General features: G+C 51.8%; 1 protein-coding gene across 1 annotated transcript; it reads right to left on the bottom strand.

Moving 5' to 3' along the window:
• Window positions 1–2,412: 2,412 nt before the first annotated feature.
• On the bottom strand, window positions 2,413–4,549 carry DDIT4 (DNA damage inducible transcript 4). Its single transcript, XM_029244621.1, has 3 exons — window positions 4,439–4,549; window positions 4,059–4,314; window positions 2,413–3,786 (listed from the first exon to the last, which is right to left on the bottom strand). Exons 2-3 carry the CDS (start codon window positions 4,252–4,254, stop codon window positions 3,293–3,295), a joined length of 690 nt encoding a protein of 229 aa, XP_029100454.1. The 5' UTR covers window positions 4,255–4,314; window positions 4,439–4,549; the 3' UTR covers window positions 2,413–3,292.
• Window positions 4,550–16,439: the final 11,890 nt, after the last annotated feature.

The raw sequence follows: 16,439 nt of genomic DNA, 5'->3' as shown, positions 1-16,439 counted from the left end.
CCTGGGGCTCTTTCTGTCCTATTTGGGGGGATTTTCTAGGTCTTTCTGTCCTATTTGGGGGTATTTTCAAGCCCTGTGAGGATGAAGAAAGGCAGTCTGGCCTCAGAAAAGGGCATCTTAGCTGAGACTTCGTGGGAGCCCAAGTTTTCCTCCAGCCTCGATCTGACCATCCAAGAGAAGGAACTTAGGAGCAGAAGTAAGAAGAACTACAGTTCTGCAGCCCATGGAACGAAAACCACAATCACAGAAAAATAGACAAAATGAAAAGGCAGAGGACAATGCCCCAGTTGAAGGAACAAGATAAAACACCAGAAAAACAACTAAATGAAGTGGAGATAGGCAACCTTCCAGAAAAAGAATTCAGAATAATGATAGTGAAGATGATCCAGGACCTCGGAAAAAGAATGGAGGATAGAGAAGATGCAAGAAATGTTTAACAAAGACCTAGAAGAATTAAAGAACAAACAGAGATGAACAGTACAATAACTGAAATGAAAAATAGACTAGAAGGAATCAATAGCAGAATAACTGAGGCAGAAGAACAGATAAGTGACCTGGAAGACAGCATGGTGGAATTCACTGCAGTGGGACAGAATAAAGAAAAAAGAATGAAAAGAAATGAAGACAGCCTAAGAGACCTCTGGGACAACATTAAATGCACCAACATTCGCATTATAGGGGTCCCAGAAGGAGGAGAGAGAGAGAAAGGACCTGAGAAAATGTTTGAAGACATTATAGTCAAAAACTTCCCTAACATGGGAAAGGAAATAGCCACCCAAGTCCAGAAAGCACAGAGAGTCCCAGGCAGGATAAACCCAAGGAGAAACACACCCAGACACATAGTAATCAAATTGACAAAAATTAAAGACAAAGAAAAATTATTATGAGAAGGAGCTGAGGGTGCTTGCTGCTTCCCGGTCTAGGAGAGGGTTAATGCTTACCTCCCCATCTAGCTCTTGCCTCCAAACACCAATGAGACTCTCTGTTCTGGAGCCAGACACGGCTTTTTGTTTTCCTCTTTGGGGGTCAGGGAAGCACAGCCATGAGCATTGGCCCTGATCTCAATTCCTGGGAAAGTGCCCCCAGATACCACCCAAGTGCGGAGCCTGCTTCACCTTCACCTCCACCGTGAGGGGCTGAGAGTGGGCAAGGTCAGCCATGGTCAGAAGAAGACCATCATTCAAGGGCTTGGGCCTCTGTTTACTAATCTGTAAAACTTCACTAACCCCCGCCCTACCCACCCCTCCCAGGGTAGCTATTAGGAGGATGTGCTAAGAAGTAAGGGCTCTTAAAACTACTCTGGGCACCCTCTTCCTTGTTACCACCATTTTCAAATCTAGTTCTAAACAGTTCATTCATTTTGGGGAACAAGTCATCTCTACCAAAGAGATGCGAGTCTTCTAAACCATCCCAAAGTTCAAGACGCTGTGTCAGGATCCTGGATGAAAATGCAGATTCCTGGGGCCCTGCCCCGGACACATGTGGTCAGAATCTCCTCCGAGGCAGGGAGATATGTGTTTAATTCAGGCCCCAAGAGATTTGAGTATACAATCAAGTGGAAGAACTACTGTTTTACAGTTGGGCAAACAAGGCCTGTCTGAGACCAGGAAGAGAAACAAGGGAGATAACAACTCTCCAGAGGCTGGTGTGGGAGGACTGGCCGAGAGTCACTGGGAGGGAGGAGTGGGAAGAGCCTTGGCCTTCATCTGGCCCAATCCCAATTTCACCGATAATGAAATTGGGGCCCAGAGAGTGCGATGAGTCCAGGCCACCAAGAACATTCATGAAGACAGGCCTGTAGTCTCCGGGCTCTTGAAGCCCTCACCACACCTCCTACATATGTTGTGTGTTTTGCTCCTGCCTGGAGGTCATGCCCCTCTCCGAGCCCTAGGTTCTGTGTCTAGTCAGAGGCTTGAACCAAGTTAAGTCTTTTTCAAACTCCCTTTCTTAATGCTCCTGCTCCCTAGCCTTTTCATATCCAGAGATAAAATGTGTAATTTTCACTGCAGAACAAATAGAACTGTGCCTTTTTTCACAAGGAAAAAAGCCTCTTGCCGTCCTTTAAGTGCCTGGAAGGACCTTGGGCTCAGGAGTCCTTTGTACCAGGCCCTTCTAACCCAGGGCAGCCAGGTGAGCTCTTTCTACTGAGACTGTGGCTCTGAGAGGTCTGACTCACTCCCTATCTTCCAGGGCTTTCCAGTGCTTTCCCTTGGTAGCCTCAGCCAGCAGAGCCAAGGGAGCCTGCGTTCTTGACACAGATGGCACTCAGTCTACACACGTCCATGACCAAGCTGGCAGGCAGCCCCAGAACGGGACAGAGAAACACACAGCTGCACCAGGGCGTGATGAAGCCCACCTTTTCCAGCACCCATCCCCCTCCCTTTTATTTCATGGCACTGATGAGAGGCAACCGTTTTAACAAACATGATTTTTTTTTATTAGAAAAGTAAAAAATATTGCATAGGTCTTAATACTTGAACATCAAGTGTATTCATGAACAGCGAGTATCTTCATGTAAACAGTTCTAGATGGAAGACCCAGATGGTACTCCTCTGGGGGAGGGGTTCCAGCCCCCACCCCAATCAGCCCCATCCCCTCACAGTTCAACCCTTCACTACACATCCGGGGATGGGCCACACGCAGCTCCCAGGTGTATTTTTTCTTCAAGTGTCGAAGATCCCCAAGTGATCCCAACACCCACCCCTTCCTCCTCTTACATTCATGCGTCTGTAAGATAGCTGCCTAGAACAGGTCAGTAGTGAAGCTCCAATCAAAAAAAAAAAAAAAAAAGATACAAAAACAACAAAGAACAAACATTTGGTCCCTTCAGACCATGAGATACACAAACCACCTCGATGGCCTCCCCCCACCCCCCACCCCCCGAACAGAGCCGGCTACCGTGAGCACACATCCCTTGCGGATGCCAGGGCAGCCCAGCTGCTCTCATGGCTCTGTCACACCACTGTTGTCTTAACTGTCAGTAACAATAAAAATAATAAGGTACATGCTACATACACATCCGGCCAGAAGCCTGGTTGGCCCCTAAGCCTTTGTTTCATGCTACAGTACTGAGGGGCAGCGTGTGAGCCCAAGTGGGAGCCACCTGTCCACACCTCAGTGAGCTTCCTAGGGAAACACCGTGTTCCCCTCACCTTGACCTTCCTCCCCGCAGGTGGCTGTTGTCAGTTTTCTAACGACAGGCAGCAGTCCCTCAGCTTCTGCCTACCAACGTCCACCCCAAAAGTTCAACTGTCTCTGTCATGGGGTCAGTATCGGCCCCCCAGACCCAAGTTCAACACTCCTCAATGAGCAGCTGCTCTGAGCTGTACAGCTTCTTTTTGATTACTCGGAAGCCTGTGCTCAGCGTCAGGGACTGGCTGAAGCCGGGGACGAAGGGAGAGTTGGCGGAGCTAAACAACCCCTGGATCTTGGGCCAGAGGCGTGAGTCCAGGCGCAGCACGAGGGTCAGCTGGAAGGTGGGCACAAGGCTGGGGTCGAGAGCCAGTTGACCCACGCTGTGGCAGCTCTTGCCCTGCTCTACGCAGACGTCTAGCAGCGCCCCCCGCAGGCCGCATGGCTCGCTGTAGGCCAGGCGCAGTAGTTCTTTGCCCACCTGGCTCACCAGCTGGCTGGGCATCAGCAGGCGTGCAGGGCGCCGCGAGCCCAGCCGTGCCTGGGCCAGGCTCTCCTGCAGCAGCTGCATCAGGTTGGCACACAGGTGCTCATCCTCGGGATCGCTGAGCAGCTCGAAGTCGGGCAGGGACACCCCATCCAGGTAAGAAGAGTCTGCAAGGGAAAGCACGTAGGGCAGGGAGTTAGAGCAGCTCTGAACGGGGAGATGCTGTTTCGCTAAGAAAGCAGCACTCCTTTCCACTCTGTGCCTCAGTTTCCGCCCCACTCTCGTACCCTATACTTCAATGCCCCTCCTCTGCCCGCCTCCTTCCACAATCCGGATTCTGATGGGATAGGAAGCCAAAGTGGCTTTGACTCCTTCCAGCGCGGTGCCTTCTCACCTCCCCGGCCCCTCTATTCGCGTCCGGCTCCCGCCCACGGCTTACCTTCCTCCGGCCCAAAGCCACTGTTGCTGCTGTCCAGGGACTCGCAGTCCGAGCTCTCCAGGCTCGCGCAGCGGCCGAGTGCCTCTTCTCGGGCCGCCGACCCCCAGGCTGAGCGTGGCGGCTGATCTGGGGTGGGAGTTCGGGACAAGGACGAGGACGAAGAGGACGACGAGAAGCGATCCCAAAGGCTAGGCATGGTGAGGGCGGACGCCAGGACGTTTGCAGATGAGCTCAGGGTACTGGAGCGCAGAAGACGCTGTAAGACAAGAGCGGCGCGGGCCCGGCGTCAGTCTGGGGGCTGCTCCAGACTGAGAGCGCTAGGATCCCCACGGCTGAGGCCTCTCCGCGCAGCGACCAGCACACAGAGAAGGGACACTCACCAGCTACTGCGGTCAGCTAGAACTGGGACAAGTGCGTGCGCGAACTGGTGCCAATCTCCGAGCTCTGCCCGGACCTGTCCCTTCTCCCGACCCGCACCTCCCCCTCGGCCTGCCGCGGTCCCTAGTACCAGCGCAGAGAGACCTATAAGGACTAGCGGGGAGAGGCCACACCCCTTCCGCGCCGCGGCCCAATCCAGACCCGGGAGTGTGGCCCACCTCGACCAATGGGCTCTGGGCGCACGTTCGCAACGTTCTCTCCTGCCCGGTGACAGCCGCCTGGCCCCGCCCCCCCTTGGGCCCCAGAAAGCACCCGGCCAAACCCGCGAGCCTCGGCCACGCCCCCTTTCTGGAAAGGGATCCGCGGCGGCTGCAGCTGCCAAGGTCCCCGAGGGCGGTCGCGGTAGGGGAGGATCTAGGAAAGACTTGTTTATTATAGGGTCGTATTGCTGGGGGAGGGGGTAGGCCGCGGCCGCGCGGGGGAAGAGGCAGGGGAACTTGAGGGGGGCAACAAGCAGGGAAGACGGTTGCCCCCAGCGTCTGAGAGCCTGCGAGCTCTGGGCACAATTGGGCGCACAAGTGGATGCCAGTGGGACGGCGGCGCGGGGAGCAGACGTTAATCCACCGGCCCTCGCGCACGTACCCCACGCTAACCCTTCCTTACGAAGGGTCGGGTTATGGGTCCAAAGACTGGGCAGCTCCGGGCACCGTGCTCCCTCTTCCCGGCGGCCCCACCTGCCCGCCCGCTTGTTACTCTACAGCCCCAGGGGATGGATTAATTGGGGGGGTGGGGTCCGCTCCCAGCCTCCAGCTGCCTCCAAGGAGGGGGTTTGGGAAACGTGGTTAAAAGACTATTGATGGGCCCCGGTTCCTAGCGCTTGGTTCTGGAGCTGGGAGCCACATCAGAGGGACACACTGACCCACCCGCCGGCCCTAAGGACAGACAGAGGTGCGGCTGTGCCTCCCCCGCCCGCTGCGGCCGAGAAGCCCCGGGCATCCGCCGGGTCCTAGCGCCCCTCTTCGCCAAAACGCTTTGTGTAAAAGAGCCGGAGAGTTGCATCAGGACCGAAGACCTAGATCTCCGGAAAAGCCCCGGAGTGAAATCGCTATCCCCTGTTTCGTCATTCAGGAGGGGCCACAGAAAATGTGACCCGACGGCGGTGCTCGAAGACTGACAGAGATTGCTGAAGGTGGGAAGGGGATCGGACGGATTCGACCTTTATTTATTTAAAGATATATCAATCTGGGTCACAGGATCCTGATGGAAGAGAGAACCAAACTTACATCAGACGCTCCCGTCCCTGGGAGGGCCAGAGCCTAACCAGATCAGACTGGCGGGCGTCTCCTCGGGGCAGACTTGGTCGTGACAGAAGACACTTGCCGCCGGAAGAGTCCGGCCGCTGCCATCCACACCCCCTCCCATTAAAAAAAAGAAAGAGGCTGGCCCGTGGGCCTTCTGGGCAAACCAAGACTTAGAACTGTGAACGACCAGAATCAAGCCCTGCACCCCATCCCCTTTTTCCAGATGGGAGAACCATCTCTGGAGACAAATTTATGGATAAAAAATAAATTAGACGACTCAGATTAGGAGATATCGTAAAGACTGCTGCAGAATAGAATCGTCTGTTAGCTGCTGGGGCTTTCAAGGCCTGAACACTGGCCCTTTCTTCCTATCCTCCAAGCTCTAGTCACTTGCTGGGAACCTTAAAGACACCAGGTCTTGGCAATTAGGTGAAGTGCTTGGAGGACTGAGGGTAGATGACATCCTCTTGAAATCACCCTTTACTGAGGTGGGAAGGAAAGAGTTGGGGTGACCTGTATGGGTGTGTCTTTCTGTCAGGACTGAAGATCAGGGAATTAATCCATCAAGACCATTCACTCCTCCCAGGCTGACTGGGCTGGGGACATCTGAGACAGCAGGATATAGACTTAGGGTGTTTTTCTTCTCTCTCCGCCGACCCCGCATGAAAAAAAAATTCAGAAAAATGTGGAACACTAATCTAAGAAAAATAGAGGTTTTTAAATAGAGGTTTCAGAAGCACAAGAATCCAGTGCCATTTTGGAAAGGTCAGTTTACTAGGAATCATTCATTCATTCGATAAGTAGCCATCGCGGAAGAAGTGTGCTAAGCCGCTTTTTTCATTCACCGTCTCATTCTGTTAATAAAACAGCTTTTTATAATGCGGAAGGGCTGTGTTAATGGGCACTGGGTAATTTTGTTTCTTTTCAAAAGAAATCCATTAATGTTGTTGTCTCATCATTTTCAGAAAAGGACAGGCAGTCTTAACCCTGGAGGTTTTTCCCAGAGGAGAGAGTGGGCTATAGGGTAAACAACCACCTGCTAGGAGGCCTGGCTGCAGGGGGATGAGGGTGGAGGGCTAAATGGCTTCCCGACTGAAACTCTTCACCCCTATGAAGGAGGGGGGAAAAGCCCCATACCATTGTCTGTCAGGAGAACCTTTGGATCTAGAAGGGGAGTTTCCTAACTGTTAGCCCCTCCGAGGAGCTAGGGTGGAGGGTCTTGGTTCATCCTGTGAGGTGAAGGGCAGGATCCCTTCCACATGGCTGGGGCTGGAAAGACATGGTTACCATCTCACACACCTCTCTCTGCATTGAAGATGGGATGGGGGGGGGGTCCCAAAAGTGGTACCTGCAAGGAGTGGGCAGCTTCATCTCCTAGACTCTGAGCCAGGCCTCTTCAAATCCTTCAAAGATCCTATGAACCCTGCATTTGCTTCTCTCCCCCTCAGGCTTAGGCTGGCTGCAGGTCAGGCTTGCCTGGACATGCTCCTGCCAGCAGCCTTGGAGACGCAGCTGTGGCATCCCTTCCTGCAGGAAGCCTTCCCCAGTGCCCAACCCAATACACCATCCCTTAGGTGCCCCCCCTCAGGTCATCCTCACACCCCATGCACATCTCTGTTAATAACTGTTTCCCCTTTAGTCTTCTCACCGGACTATGAGCTTCCTGAGGGTGAGTTCTACTCTTCTTTTTTTTTAAAATTTATTTATTTTTGGCTGCATTGGGTCTTCGTTGCTGCACGCAGGCTTTCTCTAGTTGTGGTGAGCAGGGGGCTACTCTTTGTGGTGCGCTTCTCATTGCAGTGGCTTGTTGCAGAGCACGGGCTCTAGGCGCACGGGCTTCATTAGTTGTGGCACGGGGGCATGGGGGCTCAGTAGTTGTGGCTCACAGGCTCTAGAGTGCAGGCTCAGTAGTTGTGGCGCACTGGCTTAGTTGCTCCGCGGCATGTGGGATCTTCCTGGACCAGGGCTCGAACCCGTGTCCCCTGCATTGGCAGGCGGATTCTTAACCACTGCACCAGCAGGGAAGTCCAGTTCTACTCTTCTTAACTTCCAGTGGCTAGCACATAGTAGAGTCTCAGTGAATATTCCTTGGATGAATAAATGAATGAATGGATAAAGCAAGAAGGTGGATTTTCCCAGAACTGCAGACCTACACCTGGATTCTCAGGATCTGGGTGGCCTTTGGGGTGAGCCTTCAGAAGAACTCCATGCTACCTTTCTACCCCCTTTCTCACAAGTGCTGCCAAGAGTGTTGGATGTATCTGAATATTTCCCTTCTTCCTCAGCTCAGGTCAGGAAGTGGGCTTCTAAGGCAACCTAATTCTTCCAGTTTGGATATAGTCGGCAACCCCAGGAAGTTGGGGATAGAGGTTCATTGTGCAGAGGGCTGACTTGTGGGAAATCTTTTAAAGCAATTAGTACTTTCCCTTCAAGTGCCTTAAAATACTCAAAATTTTTTTTATTGAGATGAAATTCACATGTAAAATTAAACTTTTTAAAGTGAACAAGTCAGTGGCATTTAGTACATCCACAGTGTTGTACAACCACCACCTCTATCTATTCCAAAACATCTTTATCATCCCAAAGGAGACCCTGAACTCACCAAGCAGTCACTCTCCTCAAAATACTTTTTTTTTTTTTTTGGATTCAAAATACTTTTGAAGTTTATATTCCCTTGTTGGTGGGAGTAGGGTTGCCCCTTTGCACAACTCCAGATGGCACCACTACCATTCGAGTCTGTGCATTTACACGTGTCTTCTGGGGAAAGCACTCCTAACATAGACACAATGTGCAACATGGAATCTGTATCAAGACGACCCTGATGGGGAGATGGCTGAACTCCCAGCAGGAGTGGGCTAGTGTCATGTCCCCAGTGACTCAGGCCTCTGAAGTTGGCAACCATGCCCCATGTTCCAGTCTCTGTGGCCAGAGCCATGCCTGTGCAGAAGCTCTGCCTCTTCTCAGGCTCTGCTCTCTTCCCATAGGACTCACAGCAGCCTGCAATTTCAAGTCAGTGAGCACACACTCCAGGCCACCTGCCCCTCCCTGTTCTGGCGGTTTCTGTCCTGTGCACCGGTTCCCAGGACCTCAGTCTGGCAAGTTGCCCCAGTTGGGTGTGGGGAGTTAAACCAGATCTTGGGGTGGGGGTGTGTTTCTGGGAACCCCAGAATTCAGGATGGGAACCCCTGAAGGCCAGCCAGCATGCCTGCGCGGCTCTGCTTGGGTTGCCTCCACAGCCCTTTGGAAACACGTCATTGAGGGGAGTGGAGGTGGCAGGAGGCGCCCGGGTGGTGGGGAGAGGGTGGAGTGGTGGTGGCACGTGGGGACAATGAAGCCAGCAAAAGTGTTCCCAGGACTCCTGTGGCTTTTTTACTTGAAAAACAACAACTTGGTCAGAATGGCAAGATTATAAGTGCACCTGGTTTACTAGGAAGGCTGTGAAAAGCTGTTGACAGCTGAGGGCTTTTGACTGTGTTATTGGAGGGAGAGTTAAAAATTCAGTGGGGAATCTTTTTGCAAGTGAAGCTGCTTTTTGAAATGGATATACTAACAATACATTCTATTGTGCAGCCTTTCAAAGAAGCTTTTGAATTATATTATCTACTTACACCCGAAGGAATGAATATAATGCCATTCTACAGAAAAGCAAATTGAGGCCCAGAGTGAGTGTCCTGGAATCCTACCATCAACTAGCGGCTTTCTAGCCTGATTGATAATTAGAATCTCCTGTGGAGCTTGAAACCCACCTCCCCAATCCCCATTCTGATTTGGTAGGTCTGGATGGGTCCCTTTTGTACAAAGCTCTCTGGGCGGTCCTGATGCTTATCTTTAGTTGGGATGTCTGCAGACTGACCTGTCAGGAAGAAAGGTAGGCCTTGGAAAGAACGCTGGCTTGGCTTCCCAGCCTCTCTGTGGGTTGGGGGTGGGTTCGGGGCAGGTGAGATGGCACACAGCTGTGGAGACTAGGCCCACATGTGGTAATGGTGCGCTCACAGCCAGCCAGTTCTAATGGGCTCCTAGGTTTCACAAGAAGTCATTTCCTCTGGGGACAGGGCAAAGGGCAGAAGGAACCCCACCAAGGGCTGGCTTGTTAAACCACCATGACAAAGGTGGAGCTAGGAGGGTAGCCTGAGTATCCTGCCGGAGCTCAGGTTACCCCTGCAGTGGTGAAAGGCACAACGGCCTGCCAGACCTCCACTGCTCCCCCCGCAGCCAGAGTTGTCCTAGGGATCCAGATTCCAGGGCACTGTCTCTCTTTTCTCACTAACACACTGGACTGCCTCTCAGGAAGGAATCCCATCTGCGGGGTCAGCTTTTGGCCAGCTTCTCAGAATCCCTCTTCCATCCTAGCTTCTGAACTCTTATGAGGGAAGAAAACAGTGAAGTGGAGGGAGGCTGAGGTAACACCCCTCTCCAGTTAGTACCCAAAGCCTAGGCTAACTGGCTTTCCGAGGCAAGCCCAGGCCCTATGAGGGGACAGGAGTCAGCTGACCTGAGTTCAGGCTATTTGGCTGCTAAAGATGAACAGGGTTCCGAGCTGTGGCCTGAAGCAGCACCTAGGAAGCGTAATGTGTCTTTGAAATCCAGTATTTTCATTACAAATTATTATTTTTATTACAAATAATGCAATCTTGCATTCTATTTTATATTTTATCCGTGTATGGGAATTTGTGTTAATTTCGGTAGCAAACTTTAAAATGACTTAATACTTCAATTACTTAATCTTCCCTGCCCCCCGAAAAACCCTTTTTAACAAAAAAGATACACTGCGTTTATCCTGTGGCTTCAGACACTGTTGGGATTTTCATACCCCAGTTTTGAAAACCCAGAACTAGAGAATCTCAAGGGCCTATTCAACCTCCACAAAGATTATAACAAAGAAAAAAAGATTTCAGTTCTATGGAGCTCCTTTTCTAAAACTCCCGGGGTGGAGGGCGGCCCATAGGGTGGTGGACCATCTGGAGGAGGCCTGCCAGAGAAGGTAGAAACAGACGTCCCAGTTCCAGCCCTTTCAGTGTTCTCGCTTTTTGAGGGTTTCCAATTGCCATATATCAAAGCAGGGGAGGCAGGGTCAGGATGAGCTTTGTTCATCGAGGTGGGGGTGGGGCGGGGGTGGAGGGATGACAAGGATGATCAGAAGCTGCTACAGTGGGGACAGCCTGAATCCAGGCTTACATTTGCATAGCGTAGATGAGACAGGCCTCATCAGTGCCATTGTACAGGTAAGAAAACAGGTTCAGATAGGTGCAGGGACTTGCCTAAGGTCACATAGCCAGTCAGCAGGCTGGAGCCGTGACTCTAGATCTAGGCTGATTTCCTTGATTCCAAGCCCCTGACACTTAGTTGAGAGCCAAAGGGACTGTATGGCTGGGAAGGGGGGCAGTACACGTTGGGGAGCGGTGGTGTAGAACAGGTGGAGTGAACACCTGGAGTCGATATGGAGCTATTGACGGAAAACTTTCTCTGCTGGTTAGGCTCTTTATCTGATGAGGCTCTTCCTCCCCGTGCAGAATTCAGCAGGGCCCAGCAGCGCTGACTCAATGGCAAAGCTCACTGTCGCCATGGGGTCCCCTTCAGCTAGACAGCCGCAAGCCCAGAAGTGACACTGATTCTGTCACATCCTCCCTCCAGGTATCCTCCCTGAGAGCTCAGGAGGGCCCATGTGGGAAGTGGTGAGCCAAAAGAGGAGCCCCCAGCTGTAACGTTTGTAACCCACAAAGGACAGACTTTGGCGTAGGAATCCAGAAGCTACGAATGAATCTTTTTGTATTTAAAAATCACACGCAGAGAGACACACAAAAAATCTAGATTTCTACCTTCTGCTCTGGGAAGAGGAGCACACAAGAGCTGAATTGACTTCCCCGCTGTGGCTGGTCTGCAGTGGGGCCAGCCGGGATGGGGGAAGGGAAGACCCCCTGCTCCCTCTCCTCTCCCCTCCCGCCCCCCACCCTCGGCCGAGGTACGCCTTCAGGGGAGCCGGGCAGGGGAGGTGACAGATGCTGAGCAGCTGACTGGGGAGGTGGGGGTCTGTCTCCACGGACCCCCTGGTGTGTGTTGGGACGACCGGGGACGTGACTTGGAGAACGTGCGTCTTGGGGACGAGGTGGGGGGAAGGAGGGAAAGTGAGACAGGAGAGAAGGGCGGGGCTAGCGTTGACCCCGCCCACTCCTGGGAGGAAGGAGGCTCCTCCCACCGTCCGAGAGGAAAGCCGCCAGGCTGCGGAGATGCTGAGCTCAGCGCTTTAGTCGTTGGGCTGCTGGGTGGGGGGCAGGGCGAGCGGCTGGCGCCTTTCTGGGGAGGGTAGAAGAGCGGGGAGAAGGGGAGGGAGGAGAGGCTGAGGAGGCCCTCACAACCCTGAGGCAGTTACTCTCCTCGGGCCGGGTCCGCTAACAAAGCCGTCTCTGTTGGGGTGGGGGAGGCCTCCTGGGTGCACGCAGAACCTTATGGGGGTGGGCGGGGGAGTGTCTGTGAGTCACCACCCTACACCCTGACTTAGGCCCAAGAACCCACGTCAGAGAGGCAGAGCCCTTGTGCCCTCTGACCCCAGGATTTGTTTGGTGGAGGGAGTGCCGGGAGCAGTGCCTGCTCCTATAGGGCTGCAGGTCAGAACTGCCCGGGCAGCCTCCGGGGACTTTTATTTAAGGCAGCCTTATAAAAAAGCAGGGAATATCAGCTTGGGAGGGGAAGGAAGAAAACCCTTTAGACCTACTTGGCACAAATGGTTACCCGGGCCAAATGGATGGGTGGCTATTTTTGAGCTGACCTACATACCTATTTGCCTCTTTATCTTTTTATTATCACACATAGTTATTATGGGAGCTTTTCTTTAGCACTCGGTGCAGCTGCTGCATTTGCTGAGGGCTGCACAATGAGGCGTGTTGCCTCATTCTCCCAGGAAGTTTTAAGAGTCTCTGGCCCAGGGAAGAAGGACATCAATAGGCCTGCAGAAGCTTCACCAAGTTTTTTCCCCAAGGAATGGGATCTGAACCTGGATGCACCACGTCCAGAGCTTGTTAGCCTTGGAGGCCAGGAATGATATTCAGATTTGGCAACAATGTCCCTGGGTTTTGCCCAGGCCGGCCTAAATGGGCCTCATTGCTTGCCAAAGTTGACCTGTGGTCCTGCAGCCCCACACTATGGCAGGTGGGGCTTCCCTTCACAGATGGAGAAACTGAGGCAGAGATGAATTGTGGACAGAACTGGTTTGGGATTTCCTGCTTTGATTGTGGAAGTAACTCTGTTATCTTAAGTAGAAACAAGGAGAGCCTGGAACTTTCTATTTTACTTTTGTTCAGCTTCACTAAGGCCTCCCTCTCAAACCTTTTAATAGCTCCCCACTGCCTTTAGAGCAAGTCTGGCTCCTTACCTTGGCCTCACAAACCCCCAGGGCTGGCCCTTGACTATCTCTAGCTGCACCTCCCTCCCAAAGCCAGGAGGGGAAAATCACAGATGGTTCTAATTACCTCTGAAATGCTCTTAAATTTTCCATAAAGTACAGTATGCCTGGCTTTGTGTATACAACTTTGCACAGTAATATGTATGTAGATGTGCAAAATATAAACAGCCATGTACAGTGGATCATAAAGAGAACATCAACAAAGTGTAGGCATATAATTTACAGTATTTTTAATCACTCTAAAGAGAGACACATAGACGTGGAAGTGAGACTGGCAGAGGTGACAGCAGATTTCTGTCTCCTCCCATCTGGTGCCCTTTCTAGGACATGAAATCCTTGGCCCCTGGGGAGGAGAATGGGGGCTGCTTGCCCTCCTTAAAATGCTCTTTTTGGCTTGGATTTTTCTTTCCAGGCTGGTATAATTGACTTCGCCCAGGTGCCCTGTGCCCCGTGGGATGCTTTTCCTCTGTGGTCTCAAGTGTCTTCCCTTCCAGCTTGCTCCCATCTTCATACAGATTACTTTTCCCAGATGCCCTTCTAGCTCCTTCTGACTCACACTCCAAGCTTGTCTCAGCTCAGGGCCCTCCAGGAGTCCCTTTTGAGCACACTTGGGAAGCTCCATGTTCCCTGGCCGGGGAGTGCAGGGCCAGGGAGTCCAGTCCAGAACTGCTTGCCTTTGAAGACAGTGCTCAGTTCCCAGAGCTGTGGATGTGTCGCTCTCTTCTCACTTGATGTATATTGAAATTATCCTATCCTGGGTCTGATGCTCCATCAATTTGTAAACTCTTTCAGAGGTCACCTATTTTAAATCTTTAAACACTCACCACCACAACTACCCCCAACACACACACACCCCTAACCTCTATATGTTAGATACATATGGTATATGCTCAACAAGTATTCGGCCTGGAATCGAATGGCAGTAGAGCTTGCCTGTGACTCAAGGTCAGTGTGATGTCAATGAGAAGTCTTCCTTGACCCCTATCAGGCAGTGGGGAACTCTACTTGCCCTGAACTCTGATAGTGTGTATTATTATCACAGAAAGTTAAAACTGAAAGAGGTATTTCCCTTCTTGTCAGATGAGAAGATTAAAGGGGAAGTGGCCTGGAATGGGAACCAGATCCCATGGTCTGCTGGCTTCACTGGCCCTCTCTCCTGGTGGCCCCATTCCTTCTCCTCTGTTGTTTCCTTTCAAAGTACTCATCCCATATGTAATTATCCATGTATTTATCTGTGTGGATGTACAATGCCTGTCTTTCCCATTAAACTGTAAGCTTGCCAAGGTCTGTATCTGTTTCATCCCGGAGCTCCAGTGCCCTGCACAAAGCCAGGTCCCCAGAGTTCCCAACACATATATATGAAAAAGAAAATGAGTGTCCATGTGGCCTGAGAACCTCCTTCTACTTCCCCAGGGCAGCACTGAGATTGGCTCAAAAACTGCGGAGTTGACAGGCCTAGTGTTCCGTGTCAGGACCTCCAAGGCAAACACCCTGTCCTGAGCTTACGACCTAGGAGGGGAGATAAGACACCTTGTGAATAGCCCTAATGCAAGGAAAACAGCTGAGCTGGGAATGATAGTCAGACTTGGTGTTGCAATCAAGCAGTGGTGTGGGAGGCAGATCAGAGGTTTGAGACCTGAGGCCAGGAACCAGTTAGATAGTGATGGAAGAAAACTGAAAAAAAAAACCCACCTTGAGTGTCTGTGGCAGGATAACAGTTAAATAAACTATAGTACATCCAAATCATGGAGTATTATGTGGGTGTTAAAAAGAGTGAGGTCAGTTTTGGAAAAATGCCCGATACGTTGTTAGGCAAAAAGAACAAGTTGCAGAACAATTTGTAACCTCTAATCTCATTTTGAAAGAAAAACAGAGGACATTCCCCTGCAGACACACACTTACATGTGCAGAGAAAACATCTAGAAGGATACTGGAAAAACTGCCCCCAGAGGTTATCTCTGAGGGATGGAGGGGTGGGAGAGGCTTTTAGTTTTTCACTTTATATCTTTTTTTTTTTTTCAGGTTAAAAAGTAAGGTTACCTTTATTTTGCTTTGTAGAAACACTGGAAATAGGATTTTTTTAAAAATAAATTTTATTTATTTATTATTATTATTTTTTGGCTGTGTTGGGTCTTCGTTGCTATGCATGGGCTTTCTCTAATTGTGGCGAGTGGGGGCTACTCTTCGTCGTGGTGCGTGGGCTTCTCATTGCGGTGGCTTCTCTTACTGTGGAGCACGGGTTCTAGGCATGAGGGCTTCAGTAGTTGCAGCACTCGAGCTCAGTAGTTGTGGCTCACGGGCTCCAGAGTACAGGCTCGGTAGTTGTGGCGCATGGGCTTAGTTGCTCCGCGAGGTGTGGGATTTTCCCGGACCAGGGCTCGAACCCGTGTCCCCTGCATTGGCAGGCGGATTCTCAACCACTGCGCCACCAAGGAAGCCCTGGAAATCAGATTTTTACCATGAGCTCATATTACTTTCACAAGAGGTTTTTGTGTTTTGGCTATTGCAGGATTGCGGATGGGGTGGGGGTTGGATAAAGAGGTGGGGTGGGGCTGCAGCAGTGGAGACCCAGTGAGAAGTACTGCAGCTCCAGGACAGATGGGGGAAGGGTCTGGGAAGGCTCTGTGGTTCCAAATGGGGAGAAGTGAGGATGGCTGTGGAAATGGAATGTGGGAAGCACAGGGCAGTGTAGGGAGGCTCATTCAAGATGACTGACCTCCACAGTGCCTGTGACCCTGGGTAGGGGACAAGGAGCCCAAGACCAGGAAACCTTAACTTTTGGGAACAAGGGCAAGGAAAGGAAGGAGGTCGACCTTTAGGACCCTACGGATTCCTTGGCTGTTTCACCATCCTTTGGGTACAGACCGTTCTGGCTGCAGCTTGGAAACAAACAGAGCAAGGAGGGGCCAAAGCCAAAGGCGGCAGGGGGAGTCTGCCTTTCGCAGGGCCCGGCGGTGCCGCCTGGGTCTCTGCCCTCCTCCTGCTTGTTCTTGTGGGCTCACGTCCAGGCTTGGGTGAAAGGCCAGGGCTTCTGGCCCCTTCTGGAGGCGAAGCCCCTGACTAGGATCAGGAGCAAAGGAAACCAGAACAATGCTGTTCATGGAGAGATTGGGCGAGAGGGAGCTGAGTTGGGGCAGGAGAAGTTTCTTGGCTCAGAGAAGCCAATACCAGCCTGGAGAAGGTCACAGATGAAGAGTGTTCTGTGATTTCTAAGACAGCAGCTCATTTATCTCAGAAACACTTGCCCTGAGGCTGAGTCCAGTGGTAATGCCGCCCCCATGCAAGCTGGGTAAACCCTCCTCAGAG

Source organism: Monodon monoceros, unplaced genomic scaffold, assembly GCF_005190385.1.
Source record: "Monodon monoceros isolate NGI ecotype Baffin Bay Population unplaced genomic scaffold, NGI_Narwhal_1 Super_Scaffold_4, whole genome shotgun sequence".
Classification (NCBI taxonomy): domain Eukaryota; kingdom Metazoa; phylum Chordata; class Mammalia; order Artiodactyla; family Monodontidae; genus Monodon; species Monodon monoceros.
Note: the sequence above shows the minus strand (reverse complement) of the source record. Positions and strands in the feature narration are given on the sequence as shown.

Excerpts from the sequence above, each read along its gene's own strand:
- DDIT4 (XM_029244621.1), bottom strand. The coding sequence starts at position 4,254 with ATGCCTAGCCTTTGGGATCGCTTCTCGTCGTCCTCTTCGTCCTCGTCC. Across the intron at positions 3,787-4,058 it reads TGGCTTTGGGCCGGAGGAAG|ACTCTTCTTACCTGGATGGG; the intron begins GTAAGCCGTGGG and ends TTTCCCTTGCAG.